General features: G+C 46.5%; 1 protein-coding gene across 1 annotated transcript in view; it reads left to right on the plus strand.

Moving 5' to 3' along the window:
* The window catches only part of Kiaa2012 (KIAA2012 ortholog), a 123,141-nt gene that overhangs the window by 89,329 nt on the left and 14,636 nt on the right, over positions 1-19,176 (plus strand). The window contains exon 14 of the mRNA XM_047542946.1: positions 2,752-2,824. Within this exon, the coding sequence (XP_047398902.1) occupies positions 2,752-2,824 (73 nt within the window). The remainder of the gene's footprint in view (positions 1-2,751; positions 2,825-19,176) is intronic.

Consider the following 19,176-nt stretch of genomic DNA (forward strand, 5'->3'; position numbering starts at 1 on the left):
TGAGACAGGAGGATCACAAGTTTGAGACCAGCTTCAGCAACTTAGTGAGGCCCTTAGCAACTTAGTGAGACCCTATCTCAAAGTTTACCCAAAAAAAGGGGGGAGGGGGCTGGGGATGAAACTCAGTGGTAAAGTGCCCCTGGGTTCAGTACCAAAAAAAAAAAAAAAAAAAAAAAGACAAGGTTTTATCCATGGCTTTGAAATTCTTCCAAAAGAGGAAGCTTGTTTCTCACTTTGACTTTCAATCCAATTTCCTGTTAGATTAAAAGACTTCACAAACAGGGATTCTTTTAAAGATGTATCTCTTTTCTTGTCTTCTAATTTAGGCATTTACTGCAACTAAGGCAGGTTTTTTCCTGTGATACTTTTTTGAATCTTTCTATTTATTCAGGGATTTTTTTTTTTTTTTAACTGTACCAGGATAAATCTGCTTGTCTCCAAAGTGAAAAACCCAAACAAAAGAAAATCATTTACCTGGCCAGGCATGGTGGCACATAAGCCAGCCTCAGCAATTCAGTGAGGCAACTCAGTGAGACTCTGTCTCTAACTAAAATACAAAAAGGGCTAGGGGTGTGGCTCCGTCATTAAACACTGCTGGGTTCAATCCCTGGTACGAAAAAAAAAATTCATTTACCTGCTTTACCTTTTTTATGTCAGTTATCTCATCAACTAACAAGCAAGAAACAGATGATAAAAAGCCAGCAAGTGAGGAAACTCAGGAAGGATGGTAAAACGTGCTGAATTAACTGTTGATTGTCTCTTCCCTAAGCAGGCTGACATTTGATAAAGTAGAAAATTGATTGTCACTAATGGGTGAGAATAAGGCAGCAGATTTTAAGACCCTGCACATTAGATTCCAGTTCTATTGCCCAAATGAAAACTGTGGATGGAGCTGAGATCCAGGTGGCAAAGGCCAAGAACTGGCCTCATCAGGCACGTGGGGCTTTAGTTGGGTCACCAACTCCACCTGCCATGTTTATTCTGCTACTAAAGAGCTGCCTTTAAACCTCTGGAGAAGATCAGTGATTCTTGATTCTGGCCACATGTTGGAACCACCCTTGAAACCTTAAAAATGCCCCAACTCAACCTGTTGGTGACACACCTGTAATCCCAGCTACTCAGGAGGTTGAGGCAGGAGGATTGCAAGTTTCAGGTCAGTCTGGGCAACTTAGCAACACCCTGTCTCAAAAAAAAATAAAATAAAATAAAAAGGATGTGACTCTGGTAGAACACGCCCAGGTTCAATCTCCAGTACTGGAAAAAAAAAAAAAAACAAGCTCCAGAGATTCTGATTTTATTGTCTGGGGTTAGATCCTAGGAATTATACTTTTTAAAAACTCTTCAAATAATTCTATTGTACAGCCGGCTTTGAGATCCACTGTTGTGGATATTTTGGGGTGTTCGGATTACAAATAGCTGGTGTGACTCAGGGAAAGAAGGAAGAGGGGGGCTGCTTGTGTAGCTCTGTGGCACAGCACTTGGCCAACATGGATGAGGTCCTGAGTTCAAACCCAGCACCACAAAAAAGAAGAAGGAGGAGGAGGAGGAAGAGGGGATTGAATGTCTAAGAAACCAAACCGTGGTGATCCTGGGGACTCCGCAAGGCCATGCTGACCCTTTGGTTCCCCTGCTGTAAATCCTGAATGCCTTCCATTTTGTTCTCAAGATAACGGACAAAATCCTCAGCCTGCCTTCAAGGTCTTGGGCTTCTGACTCCCTTCCTCCCTTCCTGCTTCTCTCAGTCTCTGCTCTGGTCACTCTAGTCCTCTGTAAAATCCCTGGAGATGCCCTGCTTCCTTCTGCCAGCCTCACCCTATGACACTCACCTCTCCTCCTCCTACATATGCCACACATCAAGCACTGCACATATGAATGGGACAAGACCCCTTCAAGACAGGTTTGGCTGGCTGCAGTGGTATGACCATGCCTGTAATATCAGCAATTTAGGAGGCTGAGGCAGGAGAATCGCAAGTTTGAGGCTAGCTTCAGCATCTTAGTGAGACGCTATCTCAAAAAAAGAAAAGAAAGAAAGAAAAAAAAAAAAAGGTTGAAGATGTGCAGCTCAGTAGTAGAGCACCCCTGTTCAATCCCTGGGACCAGAAAGAAATTAACAAAAAAAAACATGGGCTGAGATTGTGGCTCAGTGGTGGAGCGCTTGCCTAGCACTTGTGAGGCACTAGATTTGATCCTCAGCATCACATACAAAACTAAATAAAATAAAGTTATTATTTTAAAAATCCACCTAAGAAAGAAAGAAAGAAAGAAAGAAAGAAAGAAAGAAAGAAAGAAAGAAAGAAAGAAAGAAAGAAAAAGCATGACTAAGAAACTAACCATGAGTACTTGGTGCCACTGCCAAGCCTGCCTAGTTCTTTAAGTCTATTCACACCAATAGCAGCCTTCCTGGACACTAAAGCTGAAAGAAGTTGAAAAAGAAGAAGAAAAGGGCAGGGGCTGTGACTCAGTGGTAGGGCACCTGCCTAGTAGGTTCTAGGCCCTGGGTTCCATTCCCAATACCCACAGAAAAAGAAGAAACAACTAAGAAAACTGGATGTCCAGGCTGGGGAGCTATCTCAGTTTGTAGAGTGTTTGCCTTGCAAGCATAAGGCCCTGGGTTCAATCCCCAGCACCACCAAAAAAAAAAAAAAAAAGAAAAGAAAGAAAACTGGATGCCCTTTTATCCAAGGGCATGGGCCACAGGAATATGTGAATTATTTTGTCTTATGTATTCTTTGTGGTGTGTTAACCCAATAGGAAAGTGGAGATGAACTGGACTCTAACGAAGAACCAGGTGGATTGCTCAGAGAAAATGATGAAGACGGCCAAGGTAGGGACAGCTGGGTCGGGTTGTATAATCTTATCACTACAATCATCATATGAATTTTGAGTTATTAAAAGATGTTAATGGGGAATGACCCTTCCATTTCCTTTTCAGTTGTGAGTTAGAAGTAAACACAGACCAAAACTGCTGAGTTCAGACTCTATGTTCTTAGTGCATCACAAGCAAATGATAATCTGTTTTATGTCCTTGTTTTATTGTGTTATGATTTGGATATGAGGTCCCCCAAAATGCTCAAGTGTGAAACAATGAAAGAAGGTTCAGAGAAGAAATGATTGGGTTGTGAGAGTCTTAAGACAATCAGTGAATTAATCCCCTGAACTGAAGGCAGTTGGGGTGTGGCTGGAGGAGATGGGGCATTGGGGGTGTGACTTTGGGGTGTATATTTGTATCTGATGAGTGGAGTCTCTCTCTCTCTGCTTTCTGATCATCATGTGAGCTGATTCCCTTTGCTACGCTCTTCCTCCATGATGTTCAGCCTCACCTTGAGCCCTAAGGAATGGAGTTTGCTCTCTATGAATTGAGACCTCTGAAACCGTGAGCCCCTAAATAAAATTTTCCTCCTCTACAATTGTTCCGATTGGGTCTCTTAGTCACATCAGCCAAATAGCTAACTAAAACAATATTGAAAAAAAATTTTTTTTTTCCTCCAGAGGCAGCAAATTAATACAAGAGAGTGAAGACTTTGGGGATATTATAAAAAAAGTCCCCCCAAGTACCTCCACCTCTACCTGCCTTCATGGAGGGCTAGGTGAAGGCATTGAGGTTTCTTGCCTAGAGGAACAATATTCCAACAGAACAGGGACCATCTTCTTTAGAGACCCAGCCCCTGCCTCCGTGAGTGACAAGAGCTGCTTGATGGCAGCTTACTCCAGAAATGGACCTGCATTTGACAATGATGGGGGGCTGGTGGGAGGAGAAGGAGTTCTGTAAAACATGGGGCCCAGAATCACTGGGTTTTTCCGCACAGGTAAAGTCCATGCCCTGAACTGACTTGAAGCCCTTTCCTGAGGGTATCAGGGCATGTTTTATGATGCTGCGGTTGGCTAGGCCCAGGTAGTAGAGCCATTCTTTGTCCTCATTGTTGCTTCTTCTTCTTTTTTTTTTTTTTTATTTTTATTTTTACAGACTGCATTTTGATTCATTGTACACAAATGAGGAACAACTTTTCATTTCTATGGTTGTACACAATGTAGAGCCACACCATTTGTGTAATCACACATGGTATTGATGTCTGTCTCATTCCACCATCTTTCATACCCGCGTCCTCTCCCCCAATCACTTCCCTCTACGTAATCTAAAGTTCCTCCATTCTTCTCTTACCCCCAACTCCCATTTTATATCATCATCCACTTATTAGGGAAAACATTTGGCCTTTGGTGTTTTGGGATTGGCTTTAGAAACGTGAAAGACTTGATTCTCAAGACGTCTGTCTACACAGCGCCAGAGAGGAGCAATGTGCTTGTTGCTGTTGCACAAAGGCGTCCAGCAGAGGGAGCACGTGGGGCTGGAATCCAGTCTGCGCTCCCAGGCCTAAGACATTCAGTACAGCTCCCGCTGCACCCACTCAGTGTGTGTGTACAGGTGGGGGTCCTTTTCCTATTTGGTCCTTTTCCTAATTCAAATAAGCGTGATTCATTTAGGCTAGCAGCTGCAGGTCTGAGCGGCTGAGTTGAGAGCGTGAACCCTGGAGCTGGGCTACCTCTGCCTTAACCTCAGGGTCCTCATCTGTCAGAAGAAGTTGGAATTAGAACTCATCCCATTTGACTGCACAAGGAACAAATGAAAAAATTCACAGAAACTAGCCGTTTAATGATTATTAATCTCAACTTAGATATCATAGCAAATAAATATCTACCCACCCATGATCACTGTTTACCAGTCCGTGAAATGACACCATAGTTCTTCCTATCTCCTGTAGCTTCTATCGGTTGAAGGAAAGAGACCTAAAGAGAACATAGAGAGAAATGTGCAAAGTCACAGGTTTTGAATTTCACCCAAAACTTTGTTTTTTGTGGTGGTACTGGGGATTGAAGTCAGGGCCTCACACTTGCTAGGCCTAAACTTGATCCTTTTCTGTCTATATCTTTTACCATTTCTTTCTGTTAATGTTCTATTCAAAAATTTTTATACTAATTTTTAAAATGTCTCACTGTCTCTGTATGTCAGGCAATAATATATTATAGTAGCCTGAACCCTGGTTTGGTCAAGCTTTTAAGGAAGGTTTCTGCTAACATGAGGTTCCTGTCACCTCCATTTTCAAAGCTGAGTGACACTAGCCAGGGACATGCACTCTTCAGATCTTGCCTATCGTAAATCACATATGCAGAATGTGAATACTGACAACTTCCAAGGTCTTGGCCAAGTGCAGCAGAGGTTTTAGGCAGCACAGAACATGGCCAAAACTAAGCAATGACCAAGTCAGAACAGATTTCCTGTCTCATGACAGCAGGGCAGGCTCCGGCTGGGTTCCGTAAAGGTTATTCGGTCTCTAATGCAATGAAATATCACTGCAGAAAGTTAAAGAAGGCATTTTCCTGTCCTGAATGATAAATGCTATATCTAAAAACAATTTCAAGTCTTTGAAGGAAAAAAAAAAAAAAAGGAGGGCATGTTAAAGAACTTTTTTCATCTATTTTAGGATCCGTTTCTTCCCCCATAAGTCTTAAGGCTAATTGTCAGAATTTTTTCCCCTGACTTCAAATTAAGTAGTGATCTTCATGGTTAATTATAAGCATCTCCCTCTCCAGTGAGAATACCATGAGGCTTGGACTCAGAGTACTACATGCAAGTTTTCACAAAACAAAGTAAATCAACAACATCCAAATCAGAGGGGGTTGGAGAAATAGTTTTTACTTTAGCTTTCCTTTCCACTGCTCCACCCCCCCACCACCACAAAGTCCGAGAAAGGAATGGATTTTCAATTCTCACTTCGTAGGTCAGTGGTTCTCAAACTTCAGTGCACATCAACATCACTTGGAAGCTTGTTAAAATAAAGATTCCTGGGCCCCACATCCAGTTTCTGAATCAGTAGATCCAGGCAAAGGCCTGACAATTTGCAGTGTTAGTAAGTTACTGGGTGATGCTGATCCTGGTGTCCAGGGACCACATTTTGAACACATGGCTCTGGGGCTTGCTTTTACAATTTTTCTCTGAATTTGGCAGCACCTCTTTAATAGGGACAGGGTGAGAAGAATTGGCATGCAAGCTCTATGTGATCAAGAGCGATTATGGAATCTGCCTCCCTGGGTTCAAATCCTAGCTCCACCACTCACTAGCTGCATGGTCTTGAGAAAGTTTACAGAACTTCTCTGGCATCTTGTTTTCATCTGTAATATGGGCATACTGATAGTATTTACCTTGTGGGGTGATTGTGACCTAAAGGAGTTAACATGCAAAATGTGCTTACAAGAGTTTGAGTGCTCAAGAGGGGTTAGCGATCAGTCTTTTTTTTTTTTTAAACCTTAACTATAGCCATAATTTGTATCTTGTTAGAAGAGTCTTTTCTAAAGTGATAATGTGATGATCACTTTCCGTGGCAGTGGCAGAGTCTTGCTCTTAGGAAATTCATTTAGTTCTCTGCCTAAGTCCTTTCGCTGAAACCCAGGTGTGGGCACCAGACCCCAAATGAACAAGACAGCCTTTCCAGCCTCTGTATAACTCCTTAAAATGTAGCAGAACTGCTTTAAGATTGTTTTTTTCAACTGAGCGTAGTGGCACATGCCTGTAATCCCAGTGGCTGGGGAAGCTGAGGCAGGAGGATCATGAGTTCAAAGACAGCTTTAGCAACTTAACAAGGCCTTAAGTAACTTAGGGAGACTATCGCGTTCCCTCTGGCCGCAGAGAGAGACACAACAAACGTCTGAAGCTTTGGAAGTTTATTGTGCACAGTCTTCCTTTCTTTCCCTCTTTTCTAATCCCTTTCTCTCTTTTCTTTCTCTCGCTCTCTTTCCCTCTGCTTAACTCTCGCCTGCTCCGGTCGCTCCGCTTCTCCCACTCGGCTCACACCTGCTTCGGCCGCTCCGCTTCTCCCGCTCAGCTCACGTCCTCACTCGCACTCTTCTTCCTCGCTTCTTCTCCTACTCTCAGCTTCTTCTTCTCTCAGCTTCTTCTTACTCCCAGCTTCCGCGCCTCACTCCCCCACCCACCAAGCTTATATACACTTCAACCAATCAGGGGAGAGCACACGAGGTAAACGCGTGGACAGCTGCAGGCATAGAATAGGTACACGAGGGGGGCATGCTCTAATCACATCGTTAACTAGCCAATCATTGGAATTCGCTGGTTGTTTACTGTATAGCTGGCTGCTTTTGGCTCAGCGCCAGGCACCATCTTGACCGTGCTCAAGGCTGGGGGTCCCGGGAACTCCGACAGGAGACCCTGCCTCAAAATACCAAATAAAAATGGCTGGGATGTGGCTCAGCAGTTAAGCACCCTTGAGATCAATCCCCAGCACATAAAAAATGGAAAAAAAAAAAAAAAGAAAGAAAGAAAAGAAAAAGAAAGAAAGAAAAGATTTCTGTTTTTTTTTTTTTTTTTTTTTTTTTTTTTTTTCTTTTGCAGTGCTGTGGATCAAGCTAGCACTCTCCTGCTGAGCTGTAACCCCCAGCCCTCACTTTAAGATTCTGGGGAAGACTGAGAGATTTAGGCAGCACCTCTGCTGCTTAAGGTGCAGGGAACCTCTAAGGAGCAGCCTGGAACAACAAATGGGAGGAAGAAAAAGCAGGTCTTTAGGGTACACTGGGAATCCAGCAAGGCACTTCCGTTATTCTTATTCTAGTAGAAAAAGCAGCACGGAGCCTTGTTGCCTCATTCAAGAGATGGTTGTGCAATCGTTGGTCACAACAGTCTAATGAAAGCCAAGAAGAAACTAAACAAGATGGAAAGTCTAGTTTCCTCTCATGGAAAAGTTCAAGCTGGTGGAAAGAGAGTGGGACAGTTCACTCCCTGAGGCTGTGCAGGAACAGTCCTTCTGTTTCTCTCTGCCTTCCCTTTTGCCGTTACCCTTGTGTGCATGGTCATGGCTGGCTCAAAATCTCCCTCATTATGCTGGACAGGAGAGAAAGTATCATTGCTGGGCCTGTGCCTGCTGTGTAAGGGCACCATTCATGAATTGCTCCTAGCCCACATAGACTCAATCCCATGGGCCTGACTAGCCACAAGGAAGCCTGGGAAGTAAGGAGTCTTGCTAGGTGTCCATGCGCCACACCAAAACCTGAGGGGGTCCTGCTACCCACAGGCAGGAGGGGGATGGATGCCAAGAGCCGGGTAATATCTCAGCCACATATGGGCAAATGTCTCTGTCCTTATAGATGCTGCCAATTTCCCACCTCTTGGACCCACAGTGACATTTATTTCTCTGTCTCATGCCTGCTTTTTAAGCTTGGTATGTTTTCTCTTATAGCCACAAACACTGTAGGCTTCAGCTGCCTGCCCTGTGGCTTGCCTGGGAAAAGGAACTAGAGTATCTCCGCTTCCTCCATTGGTCTTTGTGGTGTCAAAAGGGAAAGGGAAAACCATCCGATATATTTGTGAATTTGCCTAATAACTTTTTAAAGTACAAAGACTTCCGTGAGGTTTCCGGTGCTGTCATTTCCGTTGACCCTGATGAGAACTGCCTAGGGAGCCCCCCTCTCTTCTTTGAAACTAAGCCCTTTTTTAGGAAGCAGCTGACACTGTCTGCTTCTCATTGCACTTTATCACTTGATAATGTCTCACTTCCCTGGGAGCCGCGGAGTCTAATTCAAGTTCACACGTGTGTATTGGGGAGCCACCTGTCCCGACCCGTGGGACATCAACGCGGAACGGCAAACCTAAGAGAGAAGGAATGAAGGGACAAGAGACGCAGGGAGAGGCAGCAAGACAGGAATTCTGATCAAGCTGCAAATTTTTATTGTTCACACAGGGGTATTTATATGCTCAGGGAATGAGGGGTATGACGAGGTGCAGCCTGGTTGGTTGTGTTCTTCTGCTGGGTTCCTGATAGGGTGCAAATTCGCGCTGGCGGGAAGGTGAAGTTCGAGCCGGCGGGAAAGTGTAGTCCCGGAAGAGAAGCCGTGGGCGCCATAGGCGCCATACTGTCAGAATTATCAGCCAGGAGGGGGGGAGGGGCGCTGCTGCTTATTGTAAAGGTCAGAATGTTCTCAGAATGAGAACTTCTTGGTCCCTGACATTTCCCCCTTTCTTATATAAAATTATTGACCATTTTTCGATAGCCATATTTTAAGGGGGTGATAGAGGTTATGTGGCGAGACGGGGGCACAGCTTGCCTGAACAGGTATAGGGCTGGAGTGACAATCCCTCAGGAACTGCGCCTGTCTTAGGTTGTCCGTGGCAGAGCAACATCCTTACCCGTCATTGGATAATGAGGCTCTGGCCCTCATTTCCTGTCTTAGGTTGGTATGAGCTCTCACGAATCTTACCCGTCATTGGCTGTCCAATTCAGCTCACAGGGGTGATGGTCTTTTAAGATCACCATCACGATCCATCATCTCCAGTCGATGGTAATGAACCTGAATAGGTTTCGCCTGTATAGCCTCAATTTGAGCTTTAAGAAAAGCCATGATCTTGTTGAATATCAAAGGACCTATAGATACAATAAGCAGCAAGCAAAGGAGGGGACCTTAGCAGGGTCCTCAAGTCCTGCATGGCTGTGGGAGAGCAGTGAACAGGCAGCCATTATCCAGAGAAGCAATGGTGTGCAGTCACAGGGTTTGTCATTCAGGGGATTTTTCGCATAGATTGTCGGCTGCATCTATAAGAGAGGAAGATTCATCCTTAGGGGGAAGGTTTCCGTCCCTGGGTTGTGGTAAATCATTGACCTGTTTGACCAGGCGTTCTGGTAACCATCTTGGGGCTGCTTGTTCTTGATCTAAAATACAAGCTGAGCCTCGTCCCCAAATGAGGACGGGATCTGGGCCTTTCCATTTATTTGTTAAAGGATCGCGCCACATAACAGATGGGTGAGCAGAATTAGAAGAGGGATGCCAATGTCTGTCTGCGGTCGAATGTCCTTCATTGTCTAGGGTAAGAAAGTTAAGAGCAAATAATGCATGATTAAGGCAATCCCTGGGAGTGGTAAATGCAAGGGAAGAGGCCTTAAGGCGGGTAAGCCAGGTTTTTAAGGTGAGGTGTGCACGTTCCACAATGCCTTGACCTTGAGGGTTATATGGAATTCCAGTAGTATGAGAGATTTGAAGAGTGGCACAAAACTGTTTGAACTTGGTACTGGTATATGCAGGGCCATTATCTGTCTTAATATGTGCTGGCTTTCCCATTATGGAAAAGGCTGAGACAAGATGAGAAATGACATCCTTGGTAGCTTCTCCGCAATGCAGTGATGCAAAAATAAAGCCACTAAAGGTATCTATGGAAACATGTATGTACTTTGTTTTCCCAAATTCAGGAAAGTGAGTAACATCCATCTGCCAAATCTGATTGGGCAGTAATCCTCGAGGGTTAACACCCAGATGTTGAATAGGAAGGGAGACAACGCAAGCAGGACACGCTTTTACAATTTCCCTTGCTTGTTGCCTGGTAATTTTACAGAGTAACCGAAGGCTCTGAGAATTTAAGTGGTGAAGTTTGTGTAAATCTGTGGCCTCTTGGATGGATCCAATAAGAACTGGGAAAAGGGACCGAGTGGCTGCATCAGCCTGAGCATTACCCCGTGATAGGGGACCGGGAAGATCAGAATGTGCTCTAATGTGTCCTAAGAAAAATGGATGTTTTCTAGCCTGAATTAGTTGTTGAAGCTGGTTAAACAAAAAGGCTGCGTTGGAGGAAGCCTTAATGGCGGGTGAAATCTCCAATAGGGGCACAGAATGGGCAATGTAAGCACTGTCTGTATAAATATTAATAGGTTTATCAAAAAATGTCATAAAGACTTGTGTTATAGCAAACAATTCTACAAGCTGTGCTGATGGATAAGCAGTGTCAAAGGTGGTAGGCTGATTATCAACAACAAAGGCTGCACGGCCATTGCTGGAGCCATCTGTAAAAACAGTAAGGGCTTGTGGAATAGGAGCCTTCCGAGTAACCCGAGGAAAAATAAATGGATGTAACTGAGCAAAATGCAAAAGGGGGTCATTGGGAAGGTGGTTATCGATTATTCCCAAATAGCCTGATAGAGCAATACCCCATTCATCCCTCGTCTGTAGCAAAAATTGGGTTTGATCCTTAGTGTATGGAATCAGAATGTTATCAGGGTCTTTGCCAAAATGTTGTCGAGAAAGCAAGCGACCTTTAATAATGATAGAAGCTACCTGAGCAGGATAGACAGCAATAACTTTAGAGGATGTGGCGGGCAAATGAACCCAGAGCAAGGGGCAACCCTTATTTTTAAAATGTGGATCCCGCTGCCAGAATAGTCCCGTGGGTGTATGAGGGGTGTGTAATATAACCAAAACCAAAGGAAGGTTATAAGATATTTGTGTAACAAATTGTTGAGCAATGGCTTCTGTGACTTGAATTAATGCTTGCCGTGCCTCGGGAGTAAGCTCTCGAGGAGAAGAAGGGTCAGAATCTCCCCTTAAAATATCATTAAGAGGCAAAAGCACATAGGTGGGTAGTTTTAAATATGGTCTTAGCCATTGGATATCCCCTAGTAGTTTTTGGAAATCGTTAAGAGTGTGGAGATGGTCCACACGCAATTGTATATTAGGGATTTGAATTTGATTAGTTTGAAGTTTGAGGCCCAAGTAGGTGTAGGGGTCCTGTGTTTGAACCTTATCAGGGGCTATCTGAAGTCCCAAGGCAGTAAGGGCTTTATAGAGATCCAAATAACAATTGTTAAGATCATAGGTATTAGGTGCAGCAATTAACAAATCATCCATATAATGTAATATATAAACTTGTGGCCACCGCTCTCTCACAGGGTCTACTGCTTGAGCAACATATTTTTGGCAAAGACTAGGGCTGTTAGTCATACCCTGGGGAAGGACCTTCCATTGAAATCTTTGCATAGGGCCCTGAAAATTGATGCGGGGGAGGCTGAAAGCAAAATAGGGTCTGTCATCAGGATGTAAAGGAATAGTAAAAAAGCAATCTTTTAAGTCAATGACCATTTTATAATAGTCCCTAGGAATAGCTACCGGTGTAGGGATGCCTGGCTGTAATGCCCCCATCGGGCGCATAACCTTATTGATAGCGCGCAAATCCTGTAAAAGGTGCCATTTGCCTGATTTCTTCTTAATAACAAAAATAGGAGTATTCCAGGGTGAGGTTGAGGGTTCCACATGGCCGGCTGTCAACTGTTCCTGTACTAACATGGAGGCAGCCTCTAATTTTTCTTGGGTAAGGGGCCATTGATCCACCCACACAGGAGTTTGAGTTTCCCAAATAATTTTGTCTGCATGGGGTACAGGAGGGTCAGGGACCGACACTAAAAATCCAAATACCCAAGTCCAAATTTGTCTGTTTTTTGTATGGGCTGTACAGGCTCAACCTGTCCTTGTCCTAGCCTTCCAAGGCCTGTACCAGGGATAAAGCCCATACGAAGCATTTGATGAGTGACTAAAGAGTCGGGACTAGCAAGAATAACTTTCATTTGGCTTAGAATGTCTCGTCCCCAAAGGTTGACAGGGAGATCAGGAACAACGAAGGGGGTAACGGTTCCTTTATTCCCTGTGTTATCTTTTGTGTCAGTCCAATTAAGCACCCTGGAGCTAACTAAGGGGTTTCTTGACTGCCCTATTCCTTTAAGGTCAGTTAGTGATGAGGTGAGGGGCCATTCTGATGGCCAATATTTTTGAGAAATAACTGTGGCGTCCACACCAGTATCTAGGATCCCTTGGAATTTCTTTCCTTCAATAAATAAGGTAAGAGTGGGTCTTTTGTGGGAGATAGGTTGGACCCAATACACATCAGAGGAACCTAAAGAGGCTGTGTTTCCTGGTGAATTTCCTGAATTGAGGGGAAGGAGTATTAATTGTGCAATTTTTGTTCCTGCAGGGATGGCAGCTACTCCGTTAACAGCTGTGGCCAGTATTTTAATTTCTCCAGTGTAATCATCATCAATGATGCCAGGGAAGACCTGAACACCTTGTAAGGTGGTAGGAGCTCTCCCAAGAATAAGAGCACACATATGAGGTGGAGGGGGGCCTACAACCCCAGTGGGTATTATTTGAGGTCCTTGCATAGAGTCTAATATTGTATCGGTGGAGGCACAGAGGTCCAATCCTGCGCTGCCTGGGGTAGCACGTTGGAGGGAGGTGATTGTGGAGAAGGACAGGGAGCCTGGATTGGGTTGGGAGTCTGAGAGGGAACAAACCTTATTGCCCCTGGGTTTGCTCTGGGGGTGGTCGGGGCCAGGGGCTGGCCCCGAGAGGAGTTTCCCGAGAAGTTAGAGGGAATAGGCTGTCCAAGGGCATTGGTCTTGGATCTACACTCTTTGGCCCAGTGGCGACCTTTACCACATTTAGGGCAAAGGGTGAGCGGAGGTGGTTTAGTCCCTGTTTGAGGAGATATGGGTCCTTGACCCAGTTTCCCTGTTGGGCAGTCTCGCGCAAAATGGCCAGGTTGTTTGCAAGTAAAGCAAGTACGTGGGCCAGGGTGGTGAAGGGCCTTGGTGAAGGCGGCACCAATGGCGAGACCCATGGCATGGGCTGTTCCTACCCCGGCACACAGCCTAATGAAGTCAGAAAGGTCCCCTTTATCTTTGTGGGGCCGAAGAACATCTTGACATATTGGGTTGGCATTTTCAAAGGCAAGATATTTTACAAAGGAGCTCTCGTTTTCACTTGGTCCAAGTAAGCGCTCCGCAGTTAGATTAAGCCGGGCAACAAAGTCACTGTAAGGCTCGTCAGGACCCTGACGAATTTTTGCTAGGGAGGTGGTGGCCGAGCCCTTTTGAGGGAGCCGTCTCCAAGCATGCAAACCAGCAGTTTGAACCTGTGCTAGGAGCCCAGTAGGAAAGCGTGCCTGTTTAGGGTTAGTATCAAATGGCGCATTACCCACTAGTTTAACATAGGTCCAGGATTTAGAGGAAGCCTTGGTTGAATTTTTTTGGGCAGTTTCCCGACAGTATTCCCTAAAGTCTGCGTTCCACAACAGGAAGTCACCCGCACTGAGGGTGGCTCGGGCCAAAAATTTCCAATCATTAGGGGTGAGCCACTGTGTACTATGGTTCTCTAGCAAGGCCAGTGTATAAGGTGCAGTGGGGCCATACTGTGTACAAGCCTTTTTAAGTCTTTCAAGAAAGCGGAGGCTCAGCCTTTTATAAGAACCAAGGGCTCCACTCTGTCCAGAGGTGGGCTCCTCCTCATCCCCTGATTCCTGGTCCTCCTCTTGTTCCCTCTCTGGTTCTACCTCTTGTTCCTCCCCTGATTCCTCTTCCTGACTTCCTTTTAAATTCTCTGCTTCAGTTTGTGCGGGCTGATCTGCTTGACTGCGAATGACTGGAAAGGCAAGAACAGGCTGACCACGTGGCTTCACCTTACGAGTATTGAGGGGTCTTGGGCCAGTTTGTGTTAACTCCGTGCCAAGGCCAGTGAGCGAAGCTCGGCATCAAGGGCTTTTAGTTCTTTTAAAAGTTGGATTTGTTCCTGCCTATGTTGGAGAGACTCGCGTAAAGGGGTTAGATTAGGCAAGGGAAGTGGGGAAAAAATGTCTGGGGGGGCAGTAGGTCCCTGAAGGGCCGGAGCACGAAAGGCAGGGGGTATATAAGAGGGAGGTGGATTTTTAAGAGGTGGCAGGTCTGGAGAATGGTATCGAGCCGCTGCCTCCTCCAGGGTAGCCTCCTCCTCTGGGGTCACGTCATCATAGGGATTTAAAACCGGATAAATCTTAGGGGGACTTTTAGGGGACTTTTTTGGTAAGGTGGGGTCTGGGAGGTTCCCGGGGTCTGGGAGGGTCCCAGGGTCCTGAGAAGGCTGAGTAGGGGGCATTTGAATACTAACCGAAGGGCATGCCGAGGGGGGGCGAGAGGTGGATTGCATTGCCTGCTCCCCAATCTTTACAAGTTTTAAAGTACCACTGTCAAAGGGTGAGCTTTTAAGAATCTCATTAATTAAATTCCAATAAGAAAAGGCAGTGACAGGCACCTTTTGAGGACCAAAAGTCTCATAATAATCTTTGAGGCAGTCTCCTACTCTGAGCCACCTTTTACCATCAATTGACCCCTCGAGGGGAAACCAAGGACACAAATCCTCTATGTATGAAAAGAATGATCTTAAATCCTTTTTCTTAACACGCGCTCCCCGAGTCTTGAGGGCCTCCTCGAGACCCGTCAGAAACAAATCATGTGACGAAACTGCTCGTCCCATGGTGCGTCACTCACCTTGCGCTGGCCTCAATTTCCTCCTGGATCTGACTCCCGGTCGCGTCCACCGAGGCGATCCCGAATCCCGCTTGGCCAAGTCTTCCCCAGAGGGCAGCGTTCGCTTCTCAAACAAAGGCTCGAGTCAACCACGTTGGGCGCCAACTGTCCCGACCCGCGGGACATCAACGCGGAACGGCAAACCTAAGAGAGAAGGAATGAAGGGACAAGAGATGCAGGGAGAGGCAGCAAGACAGGAATTCTGATCAAGCTGCAAATTTTTATTGTTCACACAGGGGTATTTATATGCTCAGGGAATGAGGGGTATGACGAGGTGCAGCCTGGTTGGTTGTGTTCTTCTGCTGGGTTCCTGATAGGGTGCAAATTCGCGCTGGCGGGAAGGTGAAGTTCGAGCCGGCGGGAAAGTGTAGTCCCGGAAGAGAAGCCGTGGGCGCCATAGGCGCCATACTGTCAGAATTATCAGCCAGGAGAGGGGGGGGGAGGGGCGCTGCTGCTTATTGTAAAGGTCAGAATGTTCTCAGAATGAGAACTTCTTGGTCCCTGACAGCCACCGTGTACACGTTTTAGCCCCATGCACAGTGTGCTCAAAGAGAAGGACATTATTCTTACCTAATAAATGTTCCCTAAGCGAATGAATAAATACATGACATGTCAAGTATTGAGAGATTCATAGATGGCGATTCCAAGTTCCCTACCCTCAAGCCGACAGTGAAAATTTCAGCTCAGGGTATGACAAACTCCCTGTGAAGAACAGTGTGTGCAGGCAGGAATTAGGGAGTCACAGTCCTCCAACTGGAGGGACTCAGAGAGCCCACAGTGACAAATGAGGACCTTCATCTCCACCAAAGACAAAAAAGCAACTGTCAAGAGTAGTGAGGGGCCACCACCAATGGGGCAGGGGTGCTGGCTCCTTTGGCTTCTAGGTGAACAGAGCGGTAGCACCTCATTAACATGATGAGACTGCCCCCAGTTAGTGGCTAGGACACTGAGTAGTTGCATCACCGGGAGGTCTGGACCAGTGGTTCTTGTGAGTACCAGCCGCCTAGATCCTTTCTAGCTAGAACCTAGGCTCTCACCCAGACCTTCCTGCATTTGAACAAGATTCTCATGTGATTCACATGCCTGTTGATCTTTGAGAAAACTAGAATAGACTCACAGAGGACACTGGATTTCAGATGCTCAAGACGGGCTCATTTTCCAGCTCTGTCCTTGAAGAGGCCCACAAGTCTAGGGCAGGGCACAGCACTTCTCGGGGCTTTGGTCTCCTTTCCCATACACCAGGGAGGTCAGGCTGGGTGGCCTCTGGGGGTGCATCCTGCCCTCACGCTTTGAGCATCTGTGGCTCACACAGGTTTGACAGTGACAAGCAGCAGAGCCAGCGCTGGGACCAGGCTTCCTTACAAGCTCCTTCCACTCCACCTTGTTCCCAGGCTGACATCTTCACTGTGTCCCACGTAAAACTCTGCCACACCCAGCCCCACCTTGGGTCAGTGATGACTGAGACAGCCGGGGAAGAGACAGGTACTCCCATGCCCCGTGGGAGCCCCCCCTGGGGACAGCAGCCAGTGAGAGCCCACCGGGTCAAGAGTGAGAAGGCAGTTGTGCCATGGCCTTCTGCACCGTGCAAGGCCTCAACCACCCTCAGCCTACGCGGCTTCCACTTCCTCCTCTGAAAGTAACAACATCAACTGGCCCAATCTCTATTTCTCATTTTCTGTGGTTCAGTGACCTTGAAATTGTTTCTAGTAAGGAAAAAAGCAGAATCCTCAGAGAGCTCCATGGTTGGGCCACCAGGTTCAGGCCTTCCTTAGTCTTTAGTCACTGACTACAGGGATGAATGTTTCTTTTATTCACTCAGCAAACATTTACTGACCCCCTGTCAAGTTCCACGCCCTCACGGTAGTTCTTGCTGCAGCTCCTGCTTTGGTTGGAGGAGAGAGATGAGTGTGCGGATGGTTCTGACACAGGGTGAATGGTGCCTAAGAGAACATGGACTTGGCCGCTGATCCAGATTGGAGCAGGAAGGACAAGAAGGCAGAGAGGGTGGGTTAATGGGCTTTCCATCACGGTAACAAAACACCTGAGATAAAGGATCGATAAGGAGGAAAGATTTGTCTCACAGTTTCAGAGGTTTCAGTCCATGGTTGCTTGGCCCTGTCACTTTGAGCCTGTGGCAAGGCAGAACATCATGGCAGGGAGTGGGTAGCAAAGTAAAGCTGATCCCTCAGGAGGCCGGGAAGCACAAAATAGGGCAGGGAATGTCCCAACATTCCCTCTGTTTTAATCGGCTTCTTCATCAGTGACCAAAAGACCCAACAAGAGCAATTTTAGAAGAGGAAAAGTTTATTTGGTGCTCTTGGTTTCAGAGGTCTCAGTGCAGAGAAGGTCAGCTCCATTGCTCTGGTCCTGAGGTGAGGCAGGACGTCATGGTGGAAGGGTATGGCAGAGGGAAGCAGCTCAGGACATGACACCAGGAAGCACAGAAGGAGGTCTGCTCACCTGGGACTAAATATAAACCCCAAAGGCACTCCCCCAATGACCCACCTCCTCTAGCCACACCCTACCTGCCTACAGTTACCACCCAGTTAATCCTTATCAGGGGATCAATGCACCGATTAGGTTAAGGTTCTCCTAACCCAATCATTTCACCTCTTAACTTTCTTGCATTGTCTCACACATAACTTTTGGGGGACACCTCACATCTAAACCATAACATCCTCAGGACACACCCCCAATGACCTAACTTTTTCCCACTAGGCCTCACCTCCTGAAGGTACCACCACCTCCCAGTAGTGCCATGGTCTCATACCTGAGCCTTTGGGGGATGCTTCACATCCAAACCACACGGAGGGCCCCCTGAGAAGGCAATGCCTGGTGTACAGGAAGGAGTTACTGAACCCAGAGTGCACTCATCCACGTTTAGTGAAGGCGAAAAGAGAAGGGGTCCGCACTTGCTGTGTGCCAGGCACCAGGCTCAACATTTCCTATATGTCTCAGAATCCCTGGGTAGCCCCATTGGTCACAAGAGAAATCCAGGCTCAGAAAGGGTAAGTAGCACGTCTCTGGCCAGAGCTGGACAATGGAGAGGCCCTAAGTCTAACTACCTCCCCAGGCTCTGCTACAAGATTAGTTCTTCTGGTTGTTAACAGCTAACAAAGAGAGGGTTTGTGAATCCTGGATGCTCTGAGGTAGCAGGGAGAAAGCAGGCAGGTCAAGTGGGAATCCAGAGCTGAGTAAATCAATCTCTATCTCCAAGTGGAACGATCTGTATGAATAGACTTTCCTGGAAGGATGACTGAAGACAGAAGAAGTGTGGCCAGTGGGGAAGGGGAAGGCAGAGGCAGCTTCCACCCCCTGGGCAGCAGCAGCCAGCAGTGCCCTGGACACAGCGCTGTGACTTCAATGACACCACTCCCTGGTTCCCACAGCACTGCTCACCAGGAGGCTCCTGGCTAGCGCCTCTCCCCTGGGGGAGGTCAGCCCTGTCCTTACAAGAGTAGCTCTTTACCAGGGAGTTCAAGACCCCAGGCAGGTTTCTCCCAGGAGGGTGTTTACCAGGTGTATCACCCTTCCTTCTGGCTGTGGCAGCTTGTGATATCCCCACAAACATGGGGGTCTTCTATGGATTCCATCCTTAGGTGGAGACTTGCAGAGCTGGAAGGTCTGAAGATCTGACAAGCCATCGGCAAAGAACCTGGGGGAAAGGTGGTAGGCAGACAAGTCTCCAGCGTTCCACCCCAGCAGTTCAGGCTTTTTAAACTTTTCCTGACTGTCTTTCAGCTGGTTTTCCACACAGTCACTGGAAGTGTGGAGAAGACGGAAGAATATAGTTAGCACGTAATATGAAGCAAGACGTGATGCTAGGTGTTTTATGTTTACTTGTCTCATTTTATTCTCGCCATAACCTTATGAGGCTCATGTATTATCTTTATTTCACAGGTGCAGATAAGGAGGTTCAGAGAGGTTAGGTAACTTGCCTAAGGTCACACTGCCAGTGAAAGAACTGAGATATGAGAAAAGTTTCTATGACTCCAAAGCCCTAGTCTCTTCAGATGTTGTAATG

Source organism: Sciurus carolinensis, chromosome 3 (assembly GCF_902686445.1).
Source record: "Sciurus carolinensis chromosome 3, mSciCar1.2, whole genome shotgun sequence".
Lineage (NCBI taxonomy): Eukaryota > Metazoa > Chordata > Mammalia > Rodentia > Sciuridae > Sciurus > Sciurus carolinensis.